The sequence below is a fragment of the Aspergillus pseudoviridinutans genome (assembly GCF_018340605.1).
Source record: "Aspergillus pseudoviridinutans IFM 55266 DNA, scaffold_2, whole genome shotgun sequence".
Classification (NCBI taxonomy): Eukaryota; Fungi; Ascomycota; class Eurotiomycetes; order Eurotiales; family Aspergillaceae; genus Aspergillus; species Aspergillus pseudoviridinutans.
Genome location: NW_025091282.1, coordinates 4,389,775 through 4,417,267, shown reverse-complemented (window position 1 = coordinate 4,417,267; position 27,493 = coordinate 4,389,775). Strand labels below are relative to the sequence as shown.

Below are 27,493 nucleotides of genomic sequence, written 5' to 3'. Positions count from 1 at the left end.
CGAGGATCAGAAGATTTTGCCTCGCTTAGAGAAAACACGTCATATAAGTAAGACTTCATAACCTCTTTGTTTGCAAGTCGTAGTTGTCAACCGCATTACTACTCTCGTCCAAGATATAAACAAGCAATTTGCTGATTCTTACTTACATTTGAGTACGTTTCCAGTGCCATCCCAAGTGGCCTCTTCAGCGGATACTGTTGCTGAATCCCATATTTCAATACCCTTGTGCTTAAGGGGTTTCCCTCGTATGTTCGCATTCTGTGAACGCCTCTCGCTGCTCAGAAGCTTGGTATATGAGATATCAGCATCTTAAACCAGCATGTCCGCTCACTTGCGGTTTTTCGTCTAGATCCCAAAGCAAGGCCTGTGTCTAGGGATGAAGACTCATGGAAAGGCCATCCTTCCTGGGATTGGCCAACGCCGTATATCTTTGACACGCCGGATAGTCAAGGGCAGATTGGATCATTGTTCATTGTGTGCGAGATGTGACTTGAACTTTCTGTACCTGAAGACGTTATTTATCAAGTTAAGCTGATTCCCAGCCAACTATATACGTTTCTGTAGCTCGGTTTACCTGGTAATACGCAATAATCTGCACCCAAGGAACAAATATATTTATTGGTTAAGAAGAAAATATCAAGCCATACGAGAGTCAGAGGGACTGATTGTTCGAAGAGCTCATTCTGGTCAAGCGAGTGCAGAAGATCCTCAAGTGAAGCTCCATCATGTGACGGGACATACCTGCTTCTCTCCTCATCCATTCACTTTTATTCTGTCTGTAATAAATTGACATCGAGAACTGGATCTGGGCATCAAAGTCATGCCTAAAGTTACGAGATGCCTTCTTCATCGCCAGAGGCAGTTCTGACAGACGAACAACTGGCTGACTTTACGGAATTGGCGATAAGACTAGAGCGCATTTTCACCGGGGAGGCAAAGGACAAGGAATTCCTGTCAGTCTTCGAGCCAGGATGGATGTATTTCTGCTGAGCTGACCTCGTGCAGTGTTCCTAGTTACTTGATCGACGCTTTTCTACGCATCGAAACGCCTATTCGCGCACAGCATCTTCAGAAGGTCATTGACGTTTTACACAGATACGAAGCAGATATAGTGCAATCGTTGAACACGACCTCCGTGCGTTGTCTAGCATATTTACTTCTCAATTTGGACGTTGAGTCCGAGCAGGAAACCGGGCTGAATCTCTTGCTTGTCGGTTTACCTGTGCCTTTGAGTCGATGAGGAGCACGACGAAGCTGATCTCTGCAGGACGAATCGAACTATGTCGTCGAGACAAAACGGAAAAAATCCGAAGTGACACTTCTTCGTTTTCGGAATCAGCTGCAGCTCGTTCAACGCAAACTGATTCAGACGTTATATGGCTTATTCATAGATGAAAGGCGAAACAAGCACATTCGCCGACTGGTCTGTTATCACTGACTGACTGCTTGAGCAAGTACTGATTTTTTTCCCAGGCGGGCAAATTTCTTGTGGAAATATGGCCTGGGACTAAGGATGTTAGGAATCTGCCCTTTGAAATCCAAGATGAGGATATAACTCAGTAAGCGCAAAAGTCCTCATGTACTCTTGGTCTTTCTAACTCCTAGGCTCTATAGACTTATCTCGATCATATTATACGGAAATGATGCTGTGACAAGGTTCCTCGCGGGCGCTTTTATGCAGACGCTTCACCTTTCCCAGAAAGACGTCGAGCGACTTGGGCATGCGCACGACTTTAAATTGCTGGGTATGCTTTCCAAGAGCATGGTCGCTTTCCCAGAGGAACCGATCAAGTTCTTCCACCATTACGAGTGCGAAGCGCAGCGTATACAGCGGGAACCTGAGAAATGCACTATTCTTGTGCCATCCTGCGACTTTGTCCTATCGAGAAATGGCGAGAACAGGACATTAGCACTAGGGTCGGAGCTCCTCGGCTCAATGAGCCCGGAGTCTCTGATATTCATACTCGATATGACTCGCCCATCCGGAAAGCTCTGCCAATTCATCGATATCTCGATGCGCTCTACTCTAGAGCCTATGCGCACATCAGGGCAATACATAGATGGCAGGACGTCCCGCTTGATTTTACAATTTGATGTGGACGCTTCGCTATCAGTAAATGGAAAGAGACAAATCTCGGGAGAATCAACACTCAGTATATCATCGCATCATGATTTGGCGGATCTGCATACGGCAATTGAAACAAATGGCAAGCAGATGAAAAGGCAAAGCACAGAATTGAGCACGCTGACCCGGATGTCATCATCCATCATAATATCGCTCGATACTTACGATGATGCCAGCCAGTCATTTGACCATAGCCAGACACTATTCGAAAATGAAGAGCAACGCCCCGTGTCTTGCTTTGGATCGGATGGGAATCAGCCTGAAAATAAGCCCTGTGAATCACAAGCGACGTCCGGCAGTCGCCATGATCGTAGCGTCTTGTCTCAACAATCCGAATCGGCGCGCGGCACCTCTGTCATGGGAGATAGCCTCCAGACTCTGCATCCCATTAGTTCCAGCCATATTGTTTCGAAGCAGCATGGTTGTGAGAGTTCACCTGTGGCATTTAAACGGAAGTCACCAGGACGGAGTATGGTAGAAGAGTGTGGAAATCGGCTAAGCCCTAGGGAGTATTCTGACAATTCAGCAGAGAAGCTGCATAAAGGGCTCTTTGACTGCGCCCTCGCAGAGATCGATACTGGCACATGGAAGAAGAGTCCGCCACATGACCGCACCAGCCATTCTCAGGTGCCTGGAGAAAAAGATGCTGGCTGGCTACCCGCGCAAAAGAGTAGACTGCGCTCCAGAAGGCACCAGCAAACGAAAAAATTAATAAGTAGTAAAAATGCTACAGGCCTAATGCCTGACACTCAGGAATCCCTGATCTTTCCTATGCGGCACTCTACAAGGAAGATCTACACTCATGCAAGAGCTTCTGTTGACTGGGACGAAGATCTACGACCAAGCGACGAGCGTGAACAGCTCGAAGGTCAGAAAAGTATTGATGTCACTTCAATTTCGTCTCCTCCGCCCGGAGAGAAATCTATTTTTGATCAGGCGTCCAGAAAAGGGACCAAAAGAAAATCGAAGGGCAAGACATCGTCCAGCAAGCGCAGAAAGACGTCCAGAAAAGGGGGTCTGGACAATAGAGACGGCCGGCATGAGATCGAAGAAAGTAACCTGGCCCAACCATCAAAGCCGGAAGGCACGGTTGATGTAACCAACATGTCTGAGATGAACGCTGACAGCGAAACCTCGAAAGGAAGTCGCACCAAGGCGGATAGAGCGGCTAAGGACAACAGTGTTGAAGGGGGCCCTCACAGACACTCTGAAAGCCTTACCGACGAGGCACCGGAGGCTGCACTGGTTGCAGTAACGGAGGTATCGGGTGTTGAGCAAAGCATTGCGTTCCTGATGGATCAGGCACAGGAAATAGGCTGCCCGCTCATTTTGGAGCCGTTCGGGGCCACAGGCGATCAACATGTAAGCCAAACGTCCGATCCGCGAATTCAGAAGGCAACTTCCGACTGTGAAGAGACACAGATTATTACCTATCCCAGATTCAAAAAGAGTGAGCTTGGAGGTAGAGGAAGAGTCATGGGTGAAAAGTTGGCTTCCGCCATTCATGATGGTTGCATTTCCTCTCTCGCTGGAGACGAGAGGAAGGAAGATGCGACTATACCTGGCGGAGTTATTGGCTCATTAGACAAAGAAGACGTTGAAAGCCACTCAATGGGCACTTTTGCATTACAGCATGAAGATTCCGAAAAGCGCGCGGTCAAGTTACAGCCCCAGGAGGCCTTAGTGTCTCGGACGGTCCGAACGACATATCTCTCTTCAGATGCCGAGCCAGCAGTAGCGGAGGAACACACTAGTCAGGAATATCCTGGGAGTATGCAGAAGATTTCATCAACGAGGCAAACAAGAAGGAAAAGGAGGACTGGTGAAACCGAGAAAGAGAATGCATCGCGAAAGAAGAGAGCACAAAAAAAGCTCTCAGTGGCGACAAGCGGTGAAGCAGGAAGCCAGGCGGATAAGATTGAATGTCAATCTCACGAGAGTTGTGACCCAGGGAAAAGCGAACCTGGCTTATATGCTTTGAGGAACGCAGACCTCGAAATTGGCGGAGCGCTGACTTCGACTGGAGAAAGCGAAAGGGTCACGGCTGGCTATCACAGTCTCAAGTCAATCCGCCAGAGACAGGAACCCGAAGAGGGAGATCTGTCAGATCTAGGCAGCCCAAAGATATTCTCTCGTGTTAAGATCGTTCCGAGGCTCACCCCCAGGAAGACCATAGTCGACAACAATGGGAGTCCCCGGCTGGTCTCACAACACACTGCTGGATCCCAATGTTCTACCCACACAAACCTCGACTTTGCTCAAGGACCTGGAGAACTAATGCGGGCAGGCATGAGTTTAATTTCACAAGGATTTAGTGAATCTGGATACGAAGCGGATTTTGATGAGCAACCAGAAGAAGAAATCCCCCTCGAGACACCAGAGGTCTCTTCCTTTCGTACAAAGATGGATGCTCATCGAGACAGATATGTTCCCAGAATCTGCGAAACAGCAACTAATGAGGAAGTTTCTGAGAAATCTCCTGTGACTGGTGGCAGAGAAGGGCTGATCACGTCAAAACTCGTAACCGCATCAGGAAAGGAGTTCACAATGCGGTTTTCATCGAAGCCACCCAAAAAGTCACCGAGAAGGTTGGACAGGTCGAATGCAGAAGGCGATGGAGCGACGCAATTTTCATCCAAGGAAGAAGGGTGCTTCGTTGATTCCAGCTGTGATCCGACTGAAACGAGTGCAAGCAGCGAGGAGTTGCCTGGTCAGTTAGCGTCATCATTGCAGTCACTGCATGACAGCGCCCGCGATATGCTACTGATTACAAACAAGGTATGTTAATGTCGTTACACAATGCACGATGGCCGTGTTATTGCTAATGCAGCGCAAAGCACCTACTGCACGGACTCAACAAGGAAAGGGCGGCTATCAACAAATTCCTGAACTCGTACCGCCAGCAATACAACCGAGTGTTAGACCAACTTGTCAAGAGGCAAGAAGAGCGGATCAAGCTATGTAAACAGCATATAAAAGCGATCAAAAGCCATCACTCAGATCTTTGCCAGGAGTTGATCCATGGACTTCAGGAACATGAGAAGCGTTTACTGATGGATCTCAGTGAGGAAGATTAATCGTCTAACGTTGAAAAAAGGTCCTAAAGGACTCATGATCAGTTTCTCACACAGCTTGCATAATGATGGCACCTCGCAGGGACCAGACTTGGATCAAAGCGATGAAAGGGTCATATCATTGACCGTAGCGGACGTCGATGGTTCAGGCCAATGATCCTCTTAGCACCATGTGCTACGTATATTGCCGTTGTTCTGTGTGATAAAATATTGCAGGAAGACAAATATGTGATGTACAGTACGGAGGACTTCAAAGGTGGTCCTTGAGAGGTTGTATCTAACTATCTACGTCCGAGAGAAACAGCAAATGTGAAAGAGACGAATGCAAGACCGAATATTCAAGAGCGCAAGAGCGCAGGCATGGATCCCTTGACTCACCGAAGTCACGTGCCTGGGCGATCGGTGGCCGAAGTCGCAGCAGGACAAGCAAGGGCACCAGAAGACTTGGAAATTTTTTGAGTCATAGTAAAATTCGGGGATTAAGCTGGTCTTGAAAATTATTGAGGCGGTTTTCTGTTTCTCTCAATTCACGTCTCAAATAATTTACGGTCGACTCGGACTGTTCCATCCCTCTATCCTTCCTTCTACCCCTCTGTTAATCATCATTATCAGTGTGAGACGCTTACTTTTACCCCGCCACCCGCCATGTCTGTGAGTCGAAGTTCCCAGCCAAAGTTGTTGTCTCCTATGTAACGAGGAAGCTCATTCAAGCTTTATAGTTCTTCATCGAAAACCCTAACGTAGGGAACAATGACCACCTCGAAGATTCGCGGAGTATGTTCCTCTTTGCTCCAATCTCCATAACGACCTTCACTGACGAGCTTTCTCGCAAATGAATAGTTCGAGGATACAACCCCCTCACACCTCCTAACCTTCTACAACATGAAATCGCCATGACAGATAAGTCCAGGCAAACAGTACTGCAAGCTCGTCGAGAGGCTATTGCGATTGTCCATGGCACAGATACCGACAAGCAGCGTTTGCTGGTCGTTATCGGGCCATGCTCGATTCACGACCCCGACATGGCGCTCGAGTACTGCGATCGCCTTGTGAAGATGAAGGAGAAATACAATGACGAATTGCTGATCGTGATGCGTGCCTACCTCGAGAAGCCCCGCACAACAGTTGGATGGAAGGGTCTCATCAACGATCCCGATATCGACAACAGCTTCAAGATCAACAAGGGTCTGCGCACCTCGCGCCAGCTTTTTGTCGACTTGACCAACAAGGGTATGCCCATCGCCAGTGAGATGCTGGATACCATTTCTCCTCAGTTCCTTGCCGATTGTCTCTCTGTGGGTGCGGTTGGCGCACGGACAACCGAGTCGCAGGTCCACCGTGAATTGGCCTCGGGTCTTTCTTTCCCCGTCGGTTTCAAGAACGGTACCGATGGCTCGTTAGACGTTGCTGTGGATGCCATTGGGTCTGTCAAGCACCCTCATCACTTCCTTTCCGTCACAAAGCCTGGTGTTGCCGCCATTGTTGGGACCGTGGGCAATCCCGACTGCTTCGTCATCCTCCGTGGTGGAAAGAAGGGCCCCAACTACGACGCTGAGAGCATCGCCGAAGCTAAGTCTAAGTTGACCTCAAAGGGTCTGCCTCCACGTCTCATGGTCGACTGCAGCCATGGCAACTCGCAGAAGAACCACAAGAATCAACCCAAGGTTGCTGCCGTTTTGGCCGAGCAGATTGCTGCGGGAGAGACCGCGATTATGGGTGTCATGATCGAAAGCAATATCAATGAGGGTAAGCTTCCGTTCACATGGTGTGAGACTTGATTCCAGTTAACTAACTCGCAATTAGGTAACCAAAAGGTTCCTCCTGAGGGAAAGGCTGGTCTCAAGTACGGCGTCAGTATCACAGATGCTTGCATCAATTGGGAGGACTCGGAAGCTGTCCTCGAAACTCTCGCACAGGCCGTGCGTGCCCGGAGAGAAAAGCTCGCCACCAACGGAGCTTCTTAACTAAATTTATGACCTTTTGTCTATTTCGTTTTCTCATTGGATCTCATTGTCACTTTCAATAAAAGCATTAGATACATCGATGCGGGCGATACTCGGTGAAAATAGCGTTGCCCACAAGGTCTGTTTCGGGTTTACATACTTGAGATATTTAATTCAATTGGCGCTATGATGCCTTCTTTTCTCTTCGTCCCTTCTGAAATAAGATCAACGCTAGCTACGTCGAGAGCTTCTGGTGTGGGCTATCAGCTGTCTCAAACTTTCATGGCGTGGTTATGTGATCGTTCGACTTCGAATCATGTCCGGTGCAGAGTACAGGAATGAAATTGTTCTTGACGTTCTATCTGCTATCACTCCTATCAGTCCACAGAGGTCATCTGAGCATCCAAGCCCGATATCGAGGATCGACTGGAGCTATCCATTGAACACCAGGAAAGCCAACTGCTCTGGACCTTCTTTCATGCAGCCAGGTCTCCGTAACGTAGTAGTCAAACGACATTGGGACCAGGGCACGCAAGACCGTCTTCACATTCATGGCTTCTTTGGACCGGTTGAAAAAGTCGGGCTCCGACCATTCGGATGCCGATTGCTGCGCGCCTTCTGATTGGCATCAGGGAAGATGCCGACGCAGCTCCCGCCAGGCTTGAGATTATCAAAGATATGGCACATTGTCAGTATTCTTCCTCATTGGAGGCAAGTTGAGGATCCATATGGCCATTGTAGTAAGGTAGTTAATTATGGAGCACAGAAGGCAGAATTCTCGCGGAGAGTGATGCCACGACTGTATCACAAAAGAGTGATTATAGTTCTCCCAGACCGCGCCGCTAGAGCATCCTACATTGATTATTCATTGCGACAAACAGCGGAAAGAAACAGAGATGACGTGGATCGAGATGAACTCTAGGAGCATTTGGTCGTTTGAGTTTCGAAGGGCTTTATTATTAACGTACTTATGAACATCAAAGTATTGGAAACCCCTAAGAATGAAATCGAGTGCTATAGACGGGTATAGATCATGGACCAAATGTATGCGCCGCGCTATGTGGTTTCCACAAGTAAATGAAATCAATCCACCACCGAACGCTCTTCTAAGTCACTCCTCACGCACAAGCACCGTCCACCCAGGTATTATCGCGCTGGCCCAGCTCGGGGATCTTGAAATCCACAATGCACGCGGCAAAGGATGGGCGGCGTGCAGCAGGGCCGAGAAACGCTGGGGGTAGAACATTGTTCGTAGGAACGTATCCCTCATGCAAGAAACGTGGTAGACGACAGATGGCAGACTGCTGACCTCCAAAGTCCTCCCGAGAATCCGATGATTTGCGCTTGCGCGAGGATTGTGACGTCAACAACCCAGAGTCGGTCCTGTCCACCCATTGAGCCGAGGCGATATTGCCATCAGCACCGATGGTTACTGACTTGCAAGGAATGCTGGAACTCTGTTGATTGCTCGAGCTGAAGGTGTCAATGTCGATAATGTTTGTTTCACCGTTAGCACCAAAGGCCCAGACTCGCGCACCTCCACAGGCAGACTGAAGAGCCAGTTCAACCACGTTTTCCATACGTGCAATCTCCTTGCCATAGATCTTAAATGGCCACATCATCACTGTCGGTCGCCAGCTGACACTGAGAAGGAACTCCCAGTCGCCGCTCTGGTCTTGCACAAGACTTTCCCGTCGCTTGCCGGGCCGCAAATTGTCGAGGAAAAAATCCCTTGCTAGATCACTGTCTCCCATGACACCGTCTCCTTGTCTCTCACGCTCTTTCCGGATGACGTTATAAACATCTACAGGCACCGAATATAGTACGATCCGATCGCCATAGGCAGCGACCACACGCAATCCCCAATCCAGATTCCATCCTGACGCGAAGACTGTAGGAGCCAAATCATCCTTAGAAACATTCAAGGAATCCTTCTCAAACGGCGGCACACAGACAAGTGCCCGTGTTAAGCTTGTCGGTCCACCAATAGGCGCGTCAGAGCCGATACAGAGTAGACCTGTGCGAGGCTCAATGAACAAAATATGCAATCCATCGTTGATCGGGATAGCTCGGTAATGATGACAATGGGTTGCTCTCACTACACTCAGACTGTTGTTGTTTGAAGGAGTCCATCGAGTGAGTGATTGTACGTCAGTCAAAAGGTGAAACTGACAAGGGGTACGCCCTTCCCCGTACGATGCTTTGTGGCATTCACAACCCGGCATCCCTGGCCCAGCCAGCGATGAGATGAGCCGCATTTCCATGGGTGTTTCCGGCCGATGGGGAAGGAAGTGTAATATCTCCGATGGCTGCGACATGGGAAACCCCTTTCTCTGATTCTGTTCTGTCTTCTCGTCAATCCAATGCAGCTCGATGCCAGAACCAGAGCCAAAAGCAACGCATCGACGGCCCGGACAAATCGAGACACTGCGCGGAGGATCTTCTGGGGAGCAGATATTGCGGAAATAATGGATAAATGATGGATCCAGGGATTGCATGGCTTCTGGTCGCGTGGAGGAACGCTCGTTCGGTGCATTCAAGTCACAAACAAATCCCAAACGGTCACGTAGCAATGCCGCAATCACGATCTTCGGAGTACTGGTGTCGATACTAGCTGATATCACCTCAACCGGACAGATGATGCTTGTAACTGGAGCAATGTCCAAATCCATCAAAGCATCCATTGTTGTGGACACGACGCTTCCAGATTTCCGCGAGAGTAGATGATAAACGTATATCATGCGGCCAGAGGTAACAAGTAGATAGTTGGCACAATGACTGACATGAAATTTAGACGTGGCCAGAGGTTTCGAACCAAGGTCCATGACAGTGCCAGCAGCTGCATGGAGAGCAGAAACCCGTTGTTTCAGGAGAGACTGTCCTTGAGAAAGTCGAGAGAAATCAACGACCCCTGTTGTCAAAAAGCCAGCTCGTTCCACATTAGACTTGCGACCAGACAAGATACATTCGGTAGCAAATCTCCTGCTCATTCTCCACACCAGACTCTGCTCACTTGCAGAAGAATCAACGCGGTAATTGTGGCAGTCCTGTTTCCAGGCGTCCCACCAGCCTGCCCGCTTGAGCATGCTCTCCAGCAAGTCCTTATCGAGGCTCACACGCATCCATTGAGAGCACGTCCGCCGAGCATTGTCAAAATCTCGTGGACTAAGCAAATAAAAGATTTGCAGCAGGATCTCTGGCGGCGTGATGTTTGCTGCAGGCCGGGAGAGGATTGTTGACGCCATTTTGCCTAGACTCACATACAGTTTCTGCAGCGGCTAAGCTTGGAGGCGTGCGATAGACCGTTCTCTCTGATTGTGATCCCAGCAGCGGACGTGCGATTGATGCGATGGAGCGCTGGAGCCCCGGACTGACTTCTAATGACTCCGGACTTGGAGTCGTCGGTAGTTTTTGGTTGATCGCAATTCAATTGCTGATATCAGATGTTAAGAAAGAAGTGTCAAGCAAGGCTTCACAGCCGTCGCATCCAAGGCAATTAGCACAAGTGCCCTACAAGTGCAAAAGGGCTACTGCATAAAAGGCTGGACGTAGGAAGCGCAGTACCCTTTCCACTTAGGTTAACTTGCCACTACCGCCCTATCTGATAAAGGTTTAGAGAGCGTTGACCTTCCAGCGGGTCGCAACAGGCCAGAGTTATTAAGGCAACTGAAGACCTGTGGGACTTGAAATAGGCAGGCCAATGCTCTATACTATTGCGAACAGGTTGGTTGTCGAGCAGAAAAAGTTGAGATAGAGCTGAGTATAAGAGGCAAATCTAAAATATCTGCATAAACGTGGTAGATAAGATTTCAACAGTTCGCCTCCGAGGACCATGGATGGGCATAAATATTCCCGAGGGAACCGTTCTGACGTCGGTGCCAGGCCTCCAGAACACCAACGAGCAATGGGTTTATTGCGTGTCTAGGTAGTCATGATACTAGAGAGGCAACCTTGTTTGAAATGCTGGAGAAGTGGAGTACCGACCGAGTGATGATAACCCAGATAGTGGAGCCATTCAAGTCCATGACTACCATCCATGGCGAGAACGGGCACTAAAATTCTGCGTAATGCGGACATGAACTTGGGGCGGGATCGCTCAGCCCAGGAAAGCGCTGGATGAATCCCGTCATAGAAGAGCTCTCTGGGGCGAATCCAGAACCGCACTCGGCAATCGTCAAAACTCAGATAAACGGGACGGCCAACTGGAAGGCTAGGATGATCCGGGGGTCACCTAGGAGGCGAAAATAAGTCAACTTAGCTCACCACTTACTAATAATCTGCTTCCCTGTACCTGCACGCATCTAAATCAATTCCTACAATCTCAGCTAATCAATTAGCTTACCAGCGGAAATGATTGACGGAAAGTACCTACCATCTTGGGGGAGTAGAGTCGGCACGGCGATGATTCGCTGGTATGCTCCCGATGAGCCAATATCTGGTTCAGGGCCGCAAATCTATCTCGAGATGGCAAATCGATGATGCTGGCCACCCTAGCGTGCGATCAAAGTGCGAGAATTAGCCGAGGAATGCAAAAAGTCTAGAGTTGGGCAGTGGTCGCATGCGCTTCGGGAAGGTAGATACTTAGTCCTGTCGAAATCAAGACAACAATGGTCCAGAACAAGTTCGTCCAGACACTATCCCGAGACCCGGAGCCATTGTCGGATCACTTGATCACATTTGGCATATTCTAGAACAGAGTCAATATATGCCCTTATCACACTCGCACTGATAGCAGTACGGATAATCGAGGATGTTGCTTTGATGGTTTTACATTGTCCATGCTGCAGCGATGGTTCTCGAATTCCATGCGGCTTGTCCACGTGCACTCTCCCCCAGTGCCTGGCCTGCGACTTCACGCATTTGCGTCTATCTATGGCATACAACATCGGCTAAGGTAGTTACAATACTCCGTAGAGGTGCGAGCAATGCGAGACTGAAACTCAATTTCAGTCATTCAGCCGTCAGCAGCCAATAGCTACGCCCTCATAGTCTAGACGCGATATACTTAGCTAACTAACGTAGGTCCGCGGCTTATAGCGGAATATCGCATGAATGAAGATACTGGTGTCTAGACTACCTCCTCATGGCTTATGCATGACGATTTCGGAAGACCTGGGTCAATCTATTCCTAACTATTTACTCGCTGCGCGGAAGGCACTTTCGCTGAATAGAAATTCCACTAGGAGAAGCCCAAGGAATGTGACAGTTGGCCATAGTTCACTCTGCGTTGTCTAAAACCCCCTTTAAGCTAGCCAGAAGCCGTGTCTCACTTCGCTATACTTGTGGCTGCCAGGAAGGAGCGTCAAACCCCGAAGCGTGTGCGTCTCCGAGGTATATACAAAGATATTCTAATGGCTGGTCGTATTACATGCCCTGTTTTGGGTGTGGACAGTCAGGCTTCATCTTCGGATTTCAAGCCACCCACCGTCATCATTCTTCGGAATGAGTAGATACATGTGGCAGTGTAGATTCTCCTACAAGCCTTTACGTTGCGTAGCTCTTGACATGGGTTCGAGCGGCAATGTCACATCTAGTCTAAATGGATATTCTGGAAACTTCTGATGAAAGAGTAACAGAGAGCGTGATGGGCCTCAACAGAAACTGTCCAAGAACCATCATATATGTAAAGACAAGAGTAGGTGATAAGAGCGTGTGGTCGACATGAACGGATAATGACCAGTACAGTACAGTTGTCTAAATCGTGTGCATAAAGAGTGGATTGCTGCAGCCAGCATAGCAGGGTTGAAAAACAACAAAAGTAATAGTAAAGCATGGGGCTTGCATAACGAGTGATTGCATAACGAGTGAATTCCAAAAGAGCCACCAGGGAATCATTAGAGCGTCCATAATCTCACAGAAAGGTATCGCGGTCATTCGTCATGAATTCATGAAGGTTGCAACAAAATCAGGAAAGAGCTGGGTTAATACGGCGAAATTACATATGGTATGGCATCTATAAGTGCAAGAAAAGAAACGAAGCTGGACACTCAAGCCGCCTAGATGAGTCGATGAAAGTTGTAGTCGAGTCCGAAGGCTGGACATTGTTGAGTGGGTTAGACCGCGGAGCCATTGCCGTTACGTGTCTCATGCGCTTCAAAAGCCCGCTGATATTCACGAGCTGTGGGGTGTCCTGGGAGCCACGCATCATCCAGAGGCAAAATGAGACTCGGATTGACGTACTTCTTCAACTTCAGCCCAAGCTGTCGCCCGCCGATTTGAATAGGAAGGGCGTCACGTTCGAGGCCAGAAGGAGGCGAGAAGGTTGACGAGGGGGAAGGCGAGATATCACCACCCCCAGGACGGTCACGATCGATGCTCTTCAATGCAATGAACTTCATCAAGGGTTCGTAGTGCTGGGCAAAATAGTAGCTGAACCAGAGAGTCGTTCCAAGAAGGGGCACGAGCAGCAACGACCGAGTTATCGCTCTGCGCAGAGCGAGTACGCCGATCACGGCCAACTGGAAGACAATCAATCCCAAAAACACTCGACTGCAGATCATCGGCCAAGCTCGTCCAGTAGAATGTTGCTGGTGATCCATAGCATACAGTAGCTGGTATTTGTAAATGAATTTGCCCATAGTAAAGTAGACCAGCCCGAAAAGACAGATCAGCCAAGAGCTTGGGAAAACACTATACACCACGCAAATGATCAAAATGAGGATTGTCTGCGGAATGGAGTACCCATAGCTGAACGTTGGGGGCGTTTGCAGCTCAGCATAATCGCGTGGTGTTTTGGCACTGAGAAAGAAGAAGGGGTATAATGCAACACTTCCAAACTCCAGGAGTCGGAAGGGAAATAGCCCCAGACCTTGTAGAACGATCAAGTTGATGTAAAAAGGTGCGAAAGATTCAAGAGACTTGGCCAACGCAAACGCGATGGCGGTTGCATCCTTGAAAGCGTCTCGAAGCGTTTCCCAAAACTGGTAGAATGTTGTCGCAGTACCGAAAACAGTGAAAATCAAGAAGAGGTTGAAGAATGAGAAGAAGAAGTTCTTCGATATGACGGAGAGCTCGATATCGCCCCGCGACATCATACCCTGTTGGTTCGAGAGCCCTGTAATATGGGTCAGCTAATCAAGTACTCACCAGCTAAGGAAAGAGTCAACATACAATTGTATAGGTAAGGGACAGCAACTGTCAACAGCGAGAGGACTAAGGTTGGAAGACCTGTCTGCACAAGCGAACTCGCAATAGGGTTTCGAGCCAGGGCTTCTGCAAGTTGAGGAAACACCTTGTTCAAAGTCTCAAGTTCCAGCAGAGAAGCGACGGGAATCAAAAGCACCGACCAGAAAACAGTCAGAAAGCCAATAACGCCTGTGACGAACCATGACTGCATCATCCGTATGGGGCGAGGAACATAGGTGTTCTTCCACACAACGTCCGCTGGGGCTGGTGCCAGCCTTGCGAACATTTGCATCGGATGCGGGTCAAGAATCGCTTGAACGACCATCTGCGATGAAGCGATAGATTCCATTGTCACGAAAGCCATTTCTGTGGGCGGGTATTCCTTTTCACGAGCAGCTTTGATCTTCTCGTCTATTCTTCGAAGCTTTTCCTCGTAGTAATCAATCGCGTCGACGTTCCGGTACTTCAACTTCAGCGGCCCGTACCAAAGTCGGATAGTTGGTCGTTTCTGGACATGCTCAGTGATATGTGCCCTTCCACTTTCCGAAAGAAGCTGTGTGTGCTCGCTATCTTCATCCGACAATAGACTGGAACCTCGGGGTTGCTGGCGCGTCAAAGAAAACGAGTTTTCGCGGTTTTTCGGTCGTTTATACCCCAAATGTTTAGTCCAGGCCCATTCTAAATTTCGCAAGATCTTTAAGCGTTCATCGATCAGAAGATCAAGTTCGCGCCAGTCGCGGCACAAAGTGACACTCTCCACGTTTCCAACTCGCAACCCTTCCATAAATTCCTTGATCTTCTCTTCAGACGCCAATTCCTCGGGTATACCTGAAAGACGGATAGTGCGATCCGTTGTACTGGTCTGACTGCCAAGATACTTTTGGCGGATACTGATAATCTTCTTCGTCTCCTGAAGAAGCATGTATATCGCCAGACCGCTGAAGATATATGCGAAGACCACATACATCCACAAATAGTTCGGGTCCGAAATCAGCTTCTTTTTTCTCTCCTTCCCGTCATCGCCGTCTTCATGATCCCAATCCGGTAGCCCATATTCGCCGGTATACTTGAAATGGACTGGGCCGATAACAACGACGGCAAACAAGAAGACAACGCCAAGGAAGCGGATTGCGAATTTGAAGAACGAGAGGAACTATACCGGCGGTCCTCCGTTAGCAATAAACACATGTAACCAAAATCAGTAGCGCACTTACCACGAATGCATCCAGCCCCGCAGAATTGAGTACTTGTTCGTCCGTTATCCGAAACAGAACCGGTATCCAGCCAAAGAAGGTGTCAGGGAGTTCGGGTAAGTCAGAAGCGGCGCCGCGCTGCCGTCTCCGTGCAGCATACAGCTCCCTCCACTTCGGTCGCAAGATCTGTTCGCCATGCTTTGTTAGTAAGCAATCTAGACGTGAAGAACCATTCAACGTACACAAAAGGACATGAATGCGCTGAGCCCTAGCGTCAGACTTATCACAAGCTGCGTGTATGTATCCCGCTGGTTCTTCGTTTGATCCATCCATTTCCGCCCATGGTCCCCGGTCTCAACAGCTGTTGCGGCCGCGACAGTTCCCAGAGCCGTCAGAGTGGACTCTGTGAGAGACATGGCTCTCGAAATGCACCAAGCTAGTGCTGAACTTATGTGTCGACCGTGGCTTTCACGAATACATACGGCACGCGATTGTGTCCCAGCGGAAGTGGTTTGGGCAAAAAGAGCTGACGTCAGGAGTGGAGTTGCGTATCGAGCACAGTGTTGCGATCTCGCAAGGGATGCAAACGCTTTGCAGAGAATCAATGCAGGTCAAAAAATTCCGAGGAGTAGTCGCCTGTTTCTTAGCTGCAATGTCGAGGATTTGAGAATTTAGATCGCGTTGGGCTTCTTTCTTTAAGCTCAAACAAGGCCATCGCCAAAGTTGTACTAGTGGGGATGATGAGTTGTGCAGACACTTAGTCAGCAGGTGGTGTTTGGAACTAAAAGAGCACATAACTAATGCATAGTTTTCATGCAATGAGATAAGGCCCATCGGATAAGACTATATACGGAGTAGATGGATATCACAACTTTGGTCTACTTCTAATATGCAAATGTTATATCCAATCCCCTCCAACAATAATCAACGTCGAATCTTCCTTCACAAAATGTCTCAAGAATGTCTGGAGGCGTCATAATATAGGTCAAGTAAGCATCCTGCCGACCATGACTGAGTGGGACACTATAACAGAATTCTATTAGCTTTCATAGATAGAAAAATCCGAAGGCAGGATAAATGTCTTACAGAGTCTGCACAGTGAGCTCCATTCTTGTTTGTAAGCTCTGTGAGGCCCTTCCATGGACTCTCTCTCAGCGCGCGCTTGCAACCCTCTAGGCGTCGAGTCACTTGTTGATACGCCTCCGTCCGTTCCTCTGCTGTCTTCCGGCGCTCAAGGTCAAAGTGCAGGAAAGCACGAAGAAAGAATCCCCGCTGCCAGACCCATTCAGGTCCCTGGTGGTAGTTCCTACCCTTGGCGGTCGCGAAATTGTCCGAGTCTTCCGAGTTGTTATAATTGGGGTTATAGTTGAGATCGGATGGATCCAGAGTAGCGACACCGATTGGGCCGACAATGACCGAGTCTGCGAGAGCCAGAGCTCCCAACGCTTTTGACGGTGTGAAAAGGTCTGGAGACACGGTCATGGCAATGGGGAAATTGGCGCGGAGCTGATAGTCTTCATACGGCTTTCCGGATTTGTAAAGATCCTTATAGATACCCCGGCGATTGACAATGCTAGGGTCAACATCGTACTGACCATCTTCCTCGGGATTTTTTGGGACGTAGTAGCAGCGTTCGAAGTTCTGCTTGATCCTCGCCGCCCATTCCTTGAAAGTGATTGACCTCCCGTCCGCAATGTCAACCTTGTCGTGGGGGTAGAGCCCGCGCTCATGCAAGCTGGAAACCCAAGTCAAAGCGCTATAAAGCAGCCCGGTGATCTCAATTGCGGCACCATCGCGAGGTGTACCAGGCACGCCCTTATTCCCCGCCTTCCCGCTTTCTCCCATCTTGTCTTGCCACGTACCGCAGTTGTGTTGACTGCCACCAAAGATTATTCCCGTCTCCCAGTCGACTTTGACATCGATCTGGAAGCCTTCCGGCTTCATTTGCATGTCGAGATCAGGCCCGGCGTTGTGCTCTCGGAATGACAATCCCTGCGCGTGTCGTTGGAATACTTCTTGAACGACCTCCGAGATAGTCGAATGCTTTGAATATGCCCTAGAGTCGTCATACGCAAACCAGGTATCGTCGTAAGGCAAAAAGCGCCTGGCAACCTTCTCGTTCAAGATTTCAATGCCGTTTGGTGCCATCTTTGTGTAGTCCTGAATGGCCTGGAGGAAGAACCACACGGAGTCTCGAGAATTGTACCGGGGTAGCTTGCCACTACTTAGGAGGTTCGGGATCATGCCGTGTTTGAGAACACTAGCAAATGCTAGGATATGCTCCTTGGCGTCATCAAAACGGCCAGTGCAAAGAAAGAGGCCTCGAAGGGATATGAAGATATCACGGCCCCAGCATCTCGCCCAATCCACTGCGAAGTGGGGAAGACCTGCTGCAAGACTGGGAACGGTCTTTGTAGGCCAAAGAGATGCGGATCTCACAATGCCAGTAACCTGCACGCTGACCATGCCCAGTTGATGGATGAATTCCTGTCCCTGTCGTACATCGGGTCCCAGCAACTGAATGCCACGCTTCCAAGCAGCATTGTACGCCACCTGGATAATGATGCCGAAGTATCTGGGTAACAGAAAGCTTGGTAAGTCGCGGACTGCCTGAAACTTCTCTTGTAACCATTTAGCAGGCTTCTCCAGTGCAGTATATCCTTCCTTCTTTGCCGCTTTTTCCATACGCCCGACGATGAAATCGAGAGCCCACTGGCCTTGACGGAGGTGATCGCAAAGTGGATGGCCCAGTGCGTTATACTTGATGATATCTTCCAAGATGCTCCACCATCCCTGAAGACCGGCGTAGACCAAGGGCCCATGGTTGGGGACGTTGTAGACTCCGTCCTGGCCTCCGCTCAAATCCCTTTCTTCCGCGTCACAGCGGTAAAGGACGAAATTGAGATCGATCAGATTAAGCTCTGCAAAAGCTTCATCCGCTCCCTCAGTGATGTGGTTCTCCAACCCTGCTGCATGTTCAGCCTTGGCGATGGACGTCTCAAAGAGTGCAATAGATCCCGGAGCAAACGTATCGAGAACTGAAATAATGGTATCATCGCCGTGCTGTTCGGCCTTTGTGCCTTCGAATTTTCGAATCCGACTAGGCAGTCCTCGCAGGTGATCCTTATCCGCTAGAATTTCTGCTCTGGTGCTATCGCTCGAGTCCACTTCCAGGTTCCAGGTTCCGATGTGCTTGGCCTGCGTTCCAACGAGATGAGTGGGCGCAAGCACCGCATTGGTACTATGCCCCGGAAAAGCAGTGTGAGCGATCAGGAAAATTCCTCTGCGCGTTCTGGGATGCACTCTGTGAACGGTAATGTATTCTCCGTCATGGTGGATATGCGTTTCATCATATCCCTCCGCTCCCATCATCGTGTGAAGTTCATTCAACAGCTTCTTGACACCCCCGATTCCGCCGCTTTCACTGTCACGATGAACCTCTGCCGATTCCGAGAACTCCGAGAAGTATAGCCGCTTTTCGTGAACAAGGTCCACAAGTTTGGGATATATCTCGTCATAGCCCATGACGCTTCCGACGGCCGAGGCGCATATTGAAACCAGAGCAGCATTGGGTAATGTGTCTCTTGCATCCCGTTTCTGTGCTGGTGTTTCGTTATCATGTGTACAGTCCATGAAAAGCGCTTGAACAGGACAAGGACGAATATGAGAGATCTTTTCTTGATTCTGGTTAACCCCGGCGGAAGCAATCGCATGACTGCTCCCTGCTGAAGGCAACTCAACATCGAAACTGCCTATGGGACGGCCGCCATGGCGATGGACCAACCGACTCAGCTCACCCGTACTCCAGGCTTGCATAGCCTCGCGAATCAAAGCATTTATACCGAGACGCTTAACAAAGATATAATCCGCTTCTTCGGATCCCGTAAAAAGCTCGGCAAAGACTGTGAGGTTTGGTCGGACTTTACGCGCCTCGTCCAACAGATATTCTGCAACTACCAGCGGCGTTGAGTGGCAGTTATCGATGCGGAAGCCGGAGAAGTATTTGGCCATAAGGCGGGTGTACTTGGTCATATGATCCCAAAGGAAAGGATTGTCCTCTGGAGATGAGCCATATCTGAGCTTGACGCAATCGCCCCAAACAATGACTTCACGACGCAAATAGGCTTTTGAATCAGGACCAGCATTATCCCGCATAGCATCCGCATTCCAGATCCAGCCGTTGTTCACGAGGGCTAGGGCCTTGGGGCTATGTTTCTTTGTGATATCATTGAGAGGTAGTCTGGTGAAGTAAGTTTCAATCAAAGGATTTTCGTCCGTGACAGGCCCAAGTTTCGGACCATGATCGTCAATCCTGATGTACTTGATTCGGTTAAATAGCTGATTCATAATCTCGGATACGTCTGCATTGTACTCCTCGTAGAATGGCAGATTGACCTCATCCAGTATCGTTGCGAGCGCCTTCTCAACCGAGGCAATATCGGAGCTTGAAGAGTCATACTTCCCGAACGTAGCAGTCAGGATCAGAGACCCGAATTCAGGGTCAACCGCTCTGCTGAACCGTCCCAAAACCTGCTTGGCCGTGGGAATGGCATGTTGGCGTATGAGATCAGCCCGCTGTTTCAAAGGCCAATCTTTGAATCCACTGATATCAACTTCCGCATATTTCTCGGACGCGGGATCGTTCAATCCAGTTGATTTCCAGTGCTCCAGGATCTTCCCGGTGTTGGCTTTGACATCAACGACATAGTACTCCCAGAGTCGGATGCCACTGATCACCTTCTCTCGTAGTACGTTCATGACAGCCAACAAGTCATCCACGGTCTTGAATTCAGTGGGCAAGCCTAGTTGCTCAAGGTCCTGGCCGAACTCCAATAAAGCGGTGTCCAGTTCTAAAGCTGCCTCAAGCCATGGTGCAGTCTCCACGCTATAACCAGCCTCTGGATGCTCTTCGAGCCACTTGCTATTATGAGCAGTGTGATTCCACACAACATCGGTCAATGACAAAAGCCCGTATTCCTCCTCCATTTTCGAGATCATTTGTGCAATATCTGCCTCACCGTTGGGAAAAGCAGCGTCGTCGAACTGCAACTGGTCAAAGATACTATAAGGAGAATTTGAAGCTCCCCGCTTCATCAACGGTGTAAAGTGCACCATGTTGTAGTTGCGCTGACTGATACCATTCAAGTGTCTGTTCCAATCCGTGGGGTATTGGCCCATGAATTTGGACAACACAGAGAATATAGAGAGCGCATTGAGAGGCAAATCTTTACCGCGAAGGGTCAACCTCGGTGCGACATCGACGTAGTAGTCAGGTGTTCTCGCTGGTTTAGGGGTCGGAACAGGGTCGACAGAGAATTGAGGCAGGGGTGAGAATGTGGTGTAGAACAAAAAGGATCCAGGGCAGGTAACCGGGATATCGATCTGGATATTCTTGTTGAAATCTGGCTCCAATCTGCAACACAATTAGGCATATGACAGGTTTCTTTTCTGGCCGGGAGCTCGCTCTGACCTGAAGCTCCGGAATACCGAGCGATCGAATGGCTTGCCACTCTCCGGAATGTTCACCCACAGTGTTCCCTCCCTGCAAATCGAACTGCTTCCCTCAATCACGAAACGTAATAGATATGCAGGATCACTGGTCGGTGGAAGATATATGTATCCCCCAGGCACATCTGGAGAGCCATCATCTTTCAAAGGGAGCAGGTAAACCTGCTGCGGAGAGACCATTGCTTCGGACAGTCACTTCGGACCGTTTTCCCTGACGCCGAATAGCCTAACAGAACAGTTGCTCCGCGGGGAGGCCTCCGATGTTGGCCTGTGGAGAGATTGTCGGCGTACCGACTTGTGTTGATTACTCGGCTCAAAAGAAGCCACCGAGTAACACTACAAACAGATAGTTGTAACGAGAAGATTGAAAAAGCTACAAGTGGAAAGTCAATTGGAGGAGAAAGGATGGGCGCAGCTTATCAACGATTCCACGGATGTGCCTGAAATCTGAAAGTCACCCAAGCCCCGCGGGGGCCGTGTGACATCATGCATCCAGCCCATTCCCTGGCAGCGGGGAAAACAGTCAAGCCACAGGGTCTGGAACAAAACAACTCGATCCACGGACCCCCTATCTCACCCCTAGATACTTGTTTGGGCCTGTTAACGAAAACCAGGGTTTATGCGATTACATGTCATAATAATAGTGATAATGATAATTATAAAGCCACTGATGAGATTTGAAGTTTCAAGATCACGGAGGCGGTTCGAGAGTAACTGAATCTTATTGCTTTCTATGTTCAACTTCCATCTGTTCTATGCGCTGAAGAAGACCATGACAAATTATTACCAGATGAAACAATGCCCCCAAGGAAACAATATTATTTTCCCCCATGTCCCAAAGCAGGCTATTACAACCTGGACATGACGGCCTGACTGGCGCCACCACCGTTGACCCCATCCACTCCGTTAGGTACCGAACTCGGTTTGCTGTCACAAGGAAGAGAAACATGAGCACAAAAGAAAAGACGTGATATCGGGTCCTAATTACCGCTCAATATAAGATGGAATAGACTCCACAGACATGGAGCCCTCAAGAATGCCTACCACCGCGTTAGCAATTGCGAATAAACAAAGCGGCACCAAAAAACAAAAGGGGCTCTTACGATAAACTGCAGTGAACAAGGGAAATTCGTCCTCAAGACCTTGCTTCTTCAGAAACTTGTTCACCTCAACGGCGGTCAAAGTACCCTGAAGTTTCTGGCCATTGAGCTCCGTCTCTTCGACTTTGTCGATGGGCTGCTTCCTCTCAATGCTGAGTTTGGCGCAGCGGAAATTACGCCCACCACTGCAGCTTGTGATCAAATCGGCAACCCCTGCACTCTCCTCGGTGAAAGTCCTCGTGTCGATAGTGGCACCAAAGAACTTTTCACCGAACTTCACCATTTCAAGTAGGCCGACTCGCATGATTGCAGCTTTGGCGTTGTCGCCCCAGCCCATGCCATCGACCCATCCCGCAGCGAGAGCGACAACGTTCTTCAGAGCACCTCCAAGGGAGACTCCCGCAACGTCACTCACTACCCTAATGTGAAAATAGGGGCGATGGAAGAGGGTCTTCAGGACGGTGTGGTCAACGGGAGGGTATTCGGACGGCAGTGGCTGCAGTTTAACCTGCGAAAGCTGGCCAGAGACGTCCTTGTGCTCAAAGTGAACTACATCCACAGTGGATGCAGAGGGGGATCGATTGGGAGAAGGGGCCTTAGAATCCAGGTGTGGGGGGTCATAAGCAATGCTTGACTCGCTCCATTTCTCCTGGGCAACCTCATTGGCGATGTTCGCACCAGAAAGCGCGCCGCAATAGATTCCTAGGGTCTTGCCAATAGTTTCAGAAAACAGACTGACGCCCTCCTCAGTCACGTCGACGCCCTTGATGCAGGAAATACCACGGGCATAGGGCAGAATTTTGCCCTTGATTTGTTCACAGGTCTTGTTGATAAATTGGTGGGGAAGATTGAAGATGAGGATGGTGCTGTCTTTCACAGCATCTACCACGGACGGGTTGGCGTGGATGTTCTCAGGCAGGGCAATCCCGGGTAGGTACTTGACATTTTCATGTGTCTTGTTGATTATCTCTGTCAAATTCTGTGGGCCTTGACACAAGGGCGAAGATGGGTCGTAGTGCCGGGAATTCTTGGGGATCTCAACCTTCTCCTCGAATACCCACATTTGAACATCTCTCTCGAAGATGGAGTCGTGGCTAGCTGTATTCTCGGCAACAATCTTAGCGATAGCAGTGCCCCTATTCAAGAACATGGAGTCAGCTTCTCATTCCGCATTCGAACCGCATCCAGCATATCATAAGCATACCAGTTCCCTGAGCCAATTACGGCGACCTTGTGCTTCCGGGGGTGCGGTGATAGAGAGCCCATCTTCGATGCTTCGGTCGTATTGTTGAAGGTAGATCCGATACTGCTACCAGACATGAATCGAACAGAACTGAKGACTAGCGGTTTAAAAGTCCTTAAACTGATCGACAGAGGCGAAATTTTTCTTATGATTCGAGTGGTTAGGAACTGAGAAGCCGGGTACCGAGGCAAGATGGCAGTGGCACGAGACTCAGGAAAGCAGGTCCGACGAGATAAAAGGCGCACTGGAGACAGCATCCACGGAGTTCTGCAAGGTAATGGCAAATCTTTCAACCAGAGACCTTGCGGTGGCTCTCTGATGTAAGATCGAAAAGGACACGGCGGGTTTGGTACCCGTGAATGTGGATCTTCCTGTCCCGATTCCGACTCGGGGGCTAGGGTGCTAGGGGAAATCGTAATTTCACAAGTTGATAGTGTTCAATTTTTCGGTCGACATGGAAAGTACCTACTATCTATGTAGCMGTACGTTTCGTTGGTTGGCTAAGCCAGTAGTAATTATTTGTTAGGGTCAAACTAAAGACGACGGAGGAGATTTAGCAAGACTACTAAGGTAGGTACTAGACTGGGGTCTACTTGATGTCTCACTGAAAGGGGGAAAATCACGCACCGTTGAGGTAATCATGTGGGCGGTGAATGAGGGGCTTATCGAGAACATGGGGGTTATCGACACTAGCCCCTAATAGGATTAGCATGGAGAAAAGAATTCCAGCTGCGACGATCATAGACAGTCAACTTTTTCGTAGTTTGCTTGATACTCTTGGATACACAATTCTCTTGCTTTCAACATGGTAAGGCTCTTGTTGCCCCGATTTATGTGGATATCTAACCAGTATGCTATCTCAAGGCTCCGATCCGCCCGGTCAAAAAGACAGTCACCACCACCAAGAAGCCCTCCGGTGGAAAAGGCGCCGTTTCATCCACCAACTCGGCCTATTTTGAAGACGACTTTCGAACAACAAAAAGAGATAAGCGTTTGATCAAACATGCCAGCTTCGTATCGAAGATTGAGAAGAGCTCTCAGAAGGCCCCTAAGCGGCGTCGCGCATCAAAGAAGCTCGTTGCCAATCTCGAGTCACTTGCCGATGCATTGCCTGAGACGGAAACGGAAATGAATGATCCCAACAACCAAGTGAACATCATCAAGCAGAAAACATTGCAGCATAAGCCAGGTGCCATGAAACGTAGGCAGAAGCTAGAGAGAGTGGAACGGGATCGATTCGCGAAGAACATGGCTCAGATGTCGACCATTCAAACGAATGTGCAAACCGACGCTGAGCCTCAAAATGAAGCCAGCTCCACATCGAATCGGTGGGCGGCATTGCGAAACTTTATCTCACAGACAATGGAGCAGCAGCCCGCTTTTAAGACGAAGCCATGAGCGCACTTTAATAACGACGGGAGTCTACGAGAAGGTGTTTGGCCAATCACCCATGTCCTGTTTTGTACAGATGACAACCTCAACCAACCTCCTAGAAACTGGGATCTAAACCGGTCATAGAGTCCATGCCCTATAAGGACCGGGAGCAAGCTGGGCGAGGAAACCTTTCACCAGTCGGTGGAGGTGCTGCTTTGGCGAAGCGGTCGCTGCTAATGTCCCCTAAGGATGTGCTTATAAGGCTCATTATCCGCATTAGAGCCACCTCAGGGGAATGGTTCTCAGTCTTGTTGCAACCCAAATCTCAATTGAGAGACTCAAGACTGGACCCCTGGCATTTGGCCCAGTATTGAATCCTTGTTTCGGCTGCACTCCTAGCCAACCTTGAACATGATAGTCATTACGCACAATGACAAATGGCAGCACAAGATAGTGTCGAGAATACTTCTGAAAATATTAGAAATGATTCTTCTGGCTTCTGGGGTTCCCATCCTTCTGGCACGATTAAAATATGTGATTCGCCTTCGCCTCAACCACCGGAGCATTTGTAGGAATCCTTCCTTTCCCTTCTTGAACTCATGTGCTGCCATTTCACTGTTATTTTAGACTTGATGAAGCTGTCTTAGGTAGAACGATCGCAGCGCGACGGCCCGTCKGATACCGTCGGCCGATACATCGCTCACGTGCTGCGGGGAAAGCTATCTATCCCCATCATCTTATCAGCGTCATCCTCGCTGCTCCGTCAGAGCTCCTAGACTTCACTTGCTCTATACACTTATTTACTTTGGAATTCCTCCTGAGATCTTTTTAGATAATCTGGCGCCTGGTGATGCTGCGACTACATATTCGCGCTCACGGCCTTAAATGTGCCTCAAGAGCATATCGCAGTTCCCTGCTCCGTTATCGGCATGTAGCTATCTGCCAGACTTGTCGGGCAAACCGCGGTTTTGCATCTTCTGCACAATCCTTTCCCACATATTCCGAGTTTAATAGATCGGATTTTACAAACCAGCCCTGGTCTGGCATCTATGAAGCTGGGTTGCCAACGGCTGGCCCTTTGGGGTCTACTCCGGCGTTTGGAGCTCCTCGCATCACACCCAAGTCATTGAAACAATATCTGGATCAGTTTGTGGTTGGACAAGATCGAGCAAAGAAAATTCTTAGTGTTGCTGTTTTCAATCATTACCAACGAGTACAAGAGCTTCAACGAAGGGAGGAAGAGAACGCGGAGTTGCTAGCAAGGCGAGCCCGGAGAGAAGCATTGGAGCATCATCCTGCAGAGGGTAAGCCTTGTACATCCCCTGTATCCTTCTCAAATCAAGCTAAACATTGAATAGATGAGTTTCCAGGCCAGCAACGCACTGTTCATTCACCTCTCAACCCGAAACCACCAACGTCCAGTCCCGACGAAGCACTTCTTAGCGATTCGTCTCCACTTCAATTGGAGAAATCCAACATTCTCTTACTAGGACCGTCGGGGGTGGGCAAGACACTGATGGCCAAAACACTTGCGAGAGTTCTCTCGGTGCCATTCAGCATATCTGACTGTACGCCGTTCACGCAGGCAGGATATATTGGGGAGGATGCGGAGGTATGTGTTCACCGACTTCTGGCGGCTGCGAACTACGACGTGGAGCAAGCCGAGCGGGGAATTATCGTGCTTGATGAAGTGGATAAGATAGCGGCCGCCAAAGTCAGTCATGGAAAGGATGTCAGTGGCGAAGGAGTGCAGCAGGCACTGCTTAAAATAATTGAGGGCACAACAGTCCAAGTTCAAGCGAAGCAGGAGAGGAATGCTCATCGAACAAGCGGTACCCCGAACTCATATCCATCGAACATCCCGTTTGGTAACCCTCCGTTCTCGCAATCTCCTACAGGCAACGCCCCCCAGAAAGGGGAAATCTACAACGTGCGCACGGATAACATTCTATTTATATTCTCAGGCGCATTCGTGGGACTACAAAAGATCATCATGGACCGGATATCGCACGGATCGATGGGTTTCGGCCAACCTGTCCGCTCACAGTCAAGTCCAACTCAGCGACCTGGAGATCCGCTCGCCTCTACATCCAACCAGCCTGTTCCCATCCTACCAGGATCCGAAGAAGAAGCCTTGTACAAGAAACACCTGCCATTTTTCACAGCGGCTTCACCGACATCACCAGACGGTGAACCGGCCTATTTCAACGCCCTCGACCTCCTCAACCCTACAGATTTGCAAAACTACGGATTCATTCCAGAGTTAATAGGCCGTATCCCGGTCACCGCTGCACTCTCAGCACTGTCTCAGCCCTTACTTGTCCGAATTCTAACAGAACCCCGAAACTCACTGCTTGCGCAATACACAACTCTCTTCTCGCTCTCGGGCATCGAGCTTCGCTTCACATCCCCTGCCCTGCAGAAGATCGCTGCCAATGCCTTCGCAATGGGTACCGGGGCACGTGCCCTCCGCACGGAGATGGAAAATATTCTAAGCGATGCCATGTTCGAGACACCGGGGTCAAGCGTCAAGTTTGTGCTCATTACAGAGGCCGTAGCAGATCGTAAGGAGAAACCGATATACCTTTCCCGAGGCCAGGGCGGCCGTTTCCATTCCTTGATTGCAGCCGAGGAGAGCAAGTGGGAGGAGAAGGTGCGGAAGGAGAAGAGCGACAAAGAGAAGAAAGCAAAGGGCCAAGGGACTGAAAATCTACCTAGTGTCGCCAATTTCCGAGAGTACCGAACCCGTGCAGCGGGATTTTAGGCGTGATATGCTGTGTGACCTGACGGTCACTCGAGAGGCTTTTG

At 49.5% G+C, this 27,493-nt stretch overlaps 8 protein-coding genes across 8 annotated transcripts; 4 read left to right on the top strand and 4 right to left on the bottom strand.

Annotated features, from left to right (window-relative positions):
• Positions 1 to 837: 837 nt before the first annotated feature.
• Asppvi_003600 (uncharacterized protein) lies at positions 838 to 5,202 on the top strand (the record flags this gene model as incomplete). Its single annotated transcript, XM_043299561.1, has 6 exons — positions 838 to 953; positions 1,006 to 1,210; positions 1,268 to 1,423; positions 1,474 to 1,559; positions 1,615 to 4,903; positions 4,963 to 5,202. 6 exons carry the CDS (start codon positions 838 to 840, stop codon positions 5,200 to 5,202), a joined length of 4,092 nt encoding a protein of 1,363 aa, XP_043155496.1.
• A 642-nt stretch (positions 5,203 to 5,844) lies between these two features.
• Positions 5,845 to 7,163, top strand: Asppvi_003599 (3-deoxy-7-phosphoheptulonate synthase; the record flags this gene model as incomplete). Its single annotated transcript, XM_043299560.1, has 4 exons — positions 5,845 to 5,850; positions 5,919 to 5,973; positions 6,040 to 6,945; positions 7,003 to 7,163. The coding sequence occupies 4 exons, from the start codon at positions 5,845 to 5,847 to the stop codon at positions 7,161 to 7,163; spliced, it is 1,128 nt and encodes a 375-aa protein (XP_043155495.1).
• A 1,097-nt stretch (positions 7,164 to 8,260) lies between these two features.
• Asppvi_003598 (F-box protein) lies at positions 8,261 to 10,387 on the bottom strand (the record flags this gene model as incomplete). Its single annotated transcript, XM_043299559.1, has 1 exon — positions 8,261 to 10,387. The coding sequence occupies one exon, from the start codon at positions 10,385 to 10,387 to the stop codon at positions 8,261 to 8,263; it is 2,127 nt and encodes a 708-aa protein (XP_043155494.1).
• A 2,808-nt stretch (positions 10,388 to 13,195) lies between these two features.
• On the bottom strand, positions 13,196 to 15,876 carry Asppvi_003597 (putative DUF221 domain protein; the record flags this gene model as incomplete). Its single annotated transcript, XM_043299558.1, has 4 exons — positions 13,196 to 14,196; positions 14,253 to 15,420; positions 15,482 to 15,646; positions 15,703 to 15,876. The coding sequence occupies 4 exons, from the start codon at positions 15,874 to 15,876 to the stop codon at positions 13,196 to 13,198; spliced, it is 2,508 nt and encodes an 835-aa protein (XP_043155493.1).
• Positions 15,877 to 16,414: 538 nt separating this feature from the next.
• Positions 16,415 to 21,148, bottom strand: Asppvi_003596 (putative glycogen debranching enzyme Gdb1; the record flags this gene model as incomplete). The annotated part of the gene is made up of 3 exons (XM_043299557.1): positions 16,415 to 16,483; positions 16,547 to 20,873; positions 20,931 to 21,148. 3 exons carry the CDS (start codon positions 21,146 to 21,148, stop codon positions 16,415 to 16,417), a joined length of 4,614 nt encoding a protein of 1,537 aa, XP_043155492.1.
• A 668-nt stretch (positions 21,149 to 21,816) lies between these two features.
• On the bottom strand, positions 21,817 to 23,388 carry Asppvi_003595 (glycerol-3-phosphate dehydrogenase family protein; the record flags this gene model as incomplete). Its single annotated transcript, XM_043299556.1, has 4 exons — positions 21,817 to 21,895; positions 21,957 to 22,008; positions 22,072 to 23,204; positions 23,273 to 23,388. The coding sequence occupies 4 exons, from the start codon at positions 23,386 to 23,388 to the stop codon at positions 21,817 to 21,819; spliced, it is 1,380 nt and encodes a 459-aa protein (XP_043155491.1).
• A 728-nt stretch (positions 23,389 to 24,116) lies between these two features.
• On the top strand, positions 24,117 to 24,709 carry Asppvi_003594 (FAM207/SLX9 family protein; the record flags this gene model as incomplete). The annotated part of the gene is made up of 2 exons (XM_043299555.1): positions 24,117 to 24,119; positions 24,176 to 24,709. 2 exons carry the CDS (start codon positions 24,117 to 24,119, stop codon positions 24,707 to 24,709), a joined length of 537 nt encoding a protein of 178 aa, XP_043155490.1.
• An 861-nt stretch (positions 24,710 to 25,570) lies between these two features.
• Positions 25,571 to 27,449, top strand: Asppvi_003593 (putative ATP-dependent Clp protease; the record flags this gene model as incomplete). Its single annotated transcript, XM_043299554.1, has 3 exons — positions 25,571 to 25,650; positions 25,700 to 25,989; positions 26,044 to 27,449. The coding sequence occupies 3 exons, from the start codon at positions 25,571 to 25,573 to the stop codon at positions 27,447 to 27,449; spliced, it is 1,776 nt and encodes a 591-aa protein (XP_043155489.1).
• Positions 27,450 to 27,493: the final 44 nt, after the last annotated feature.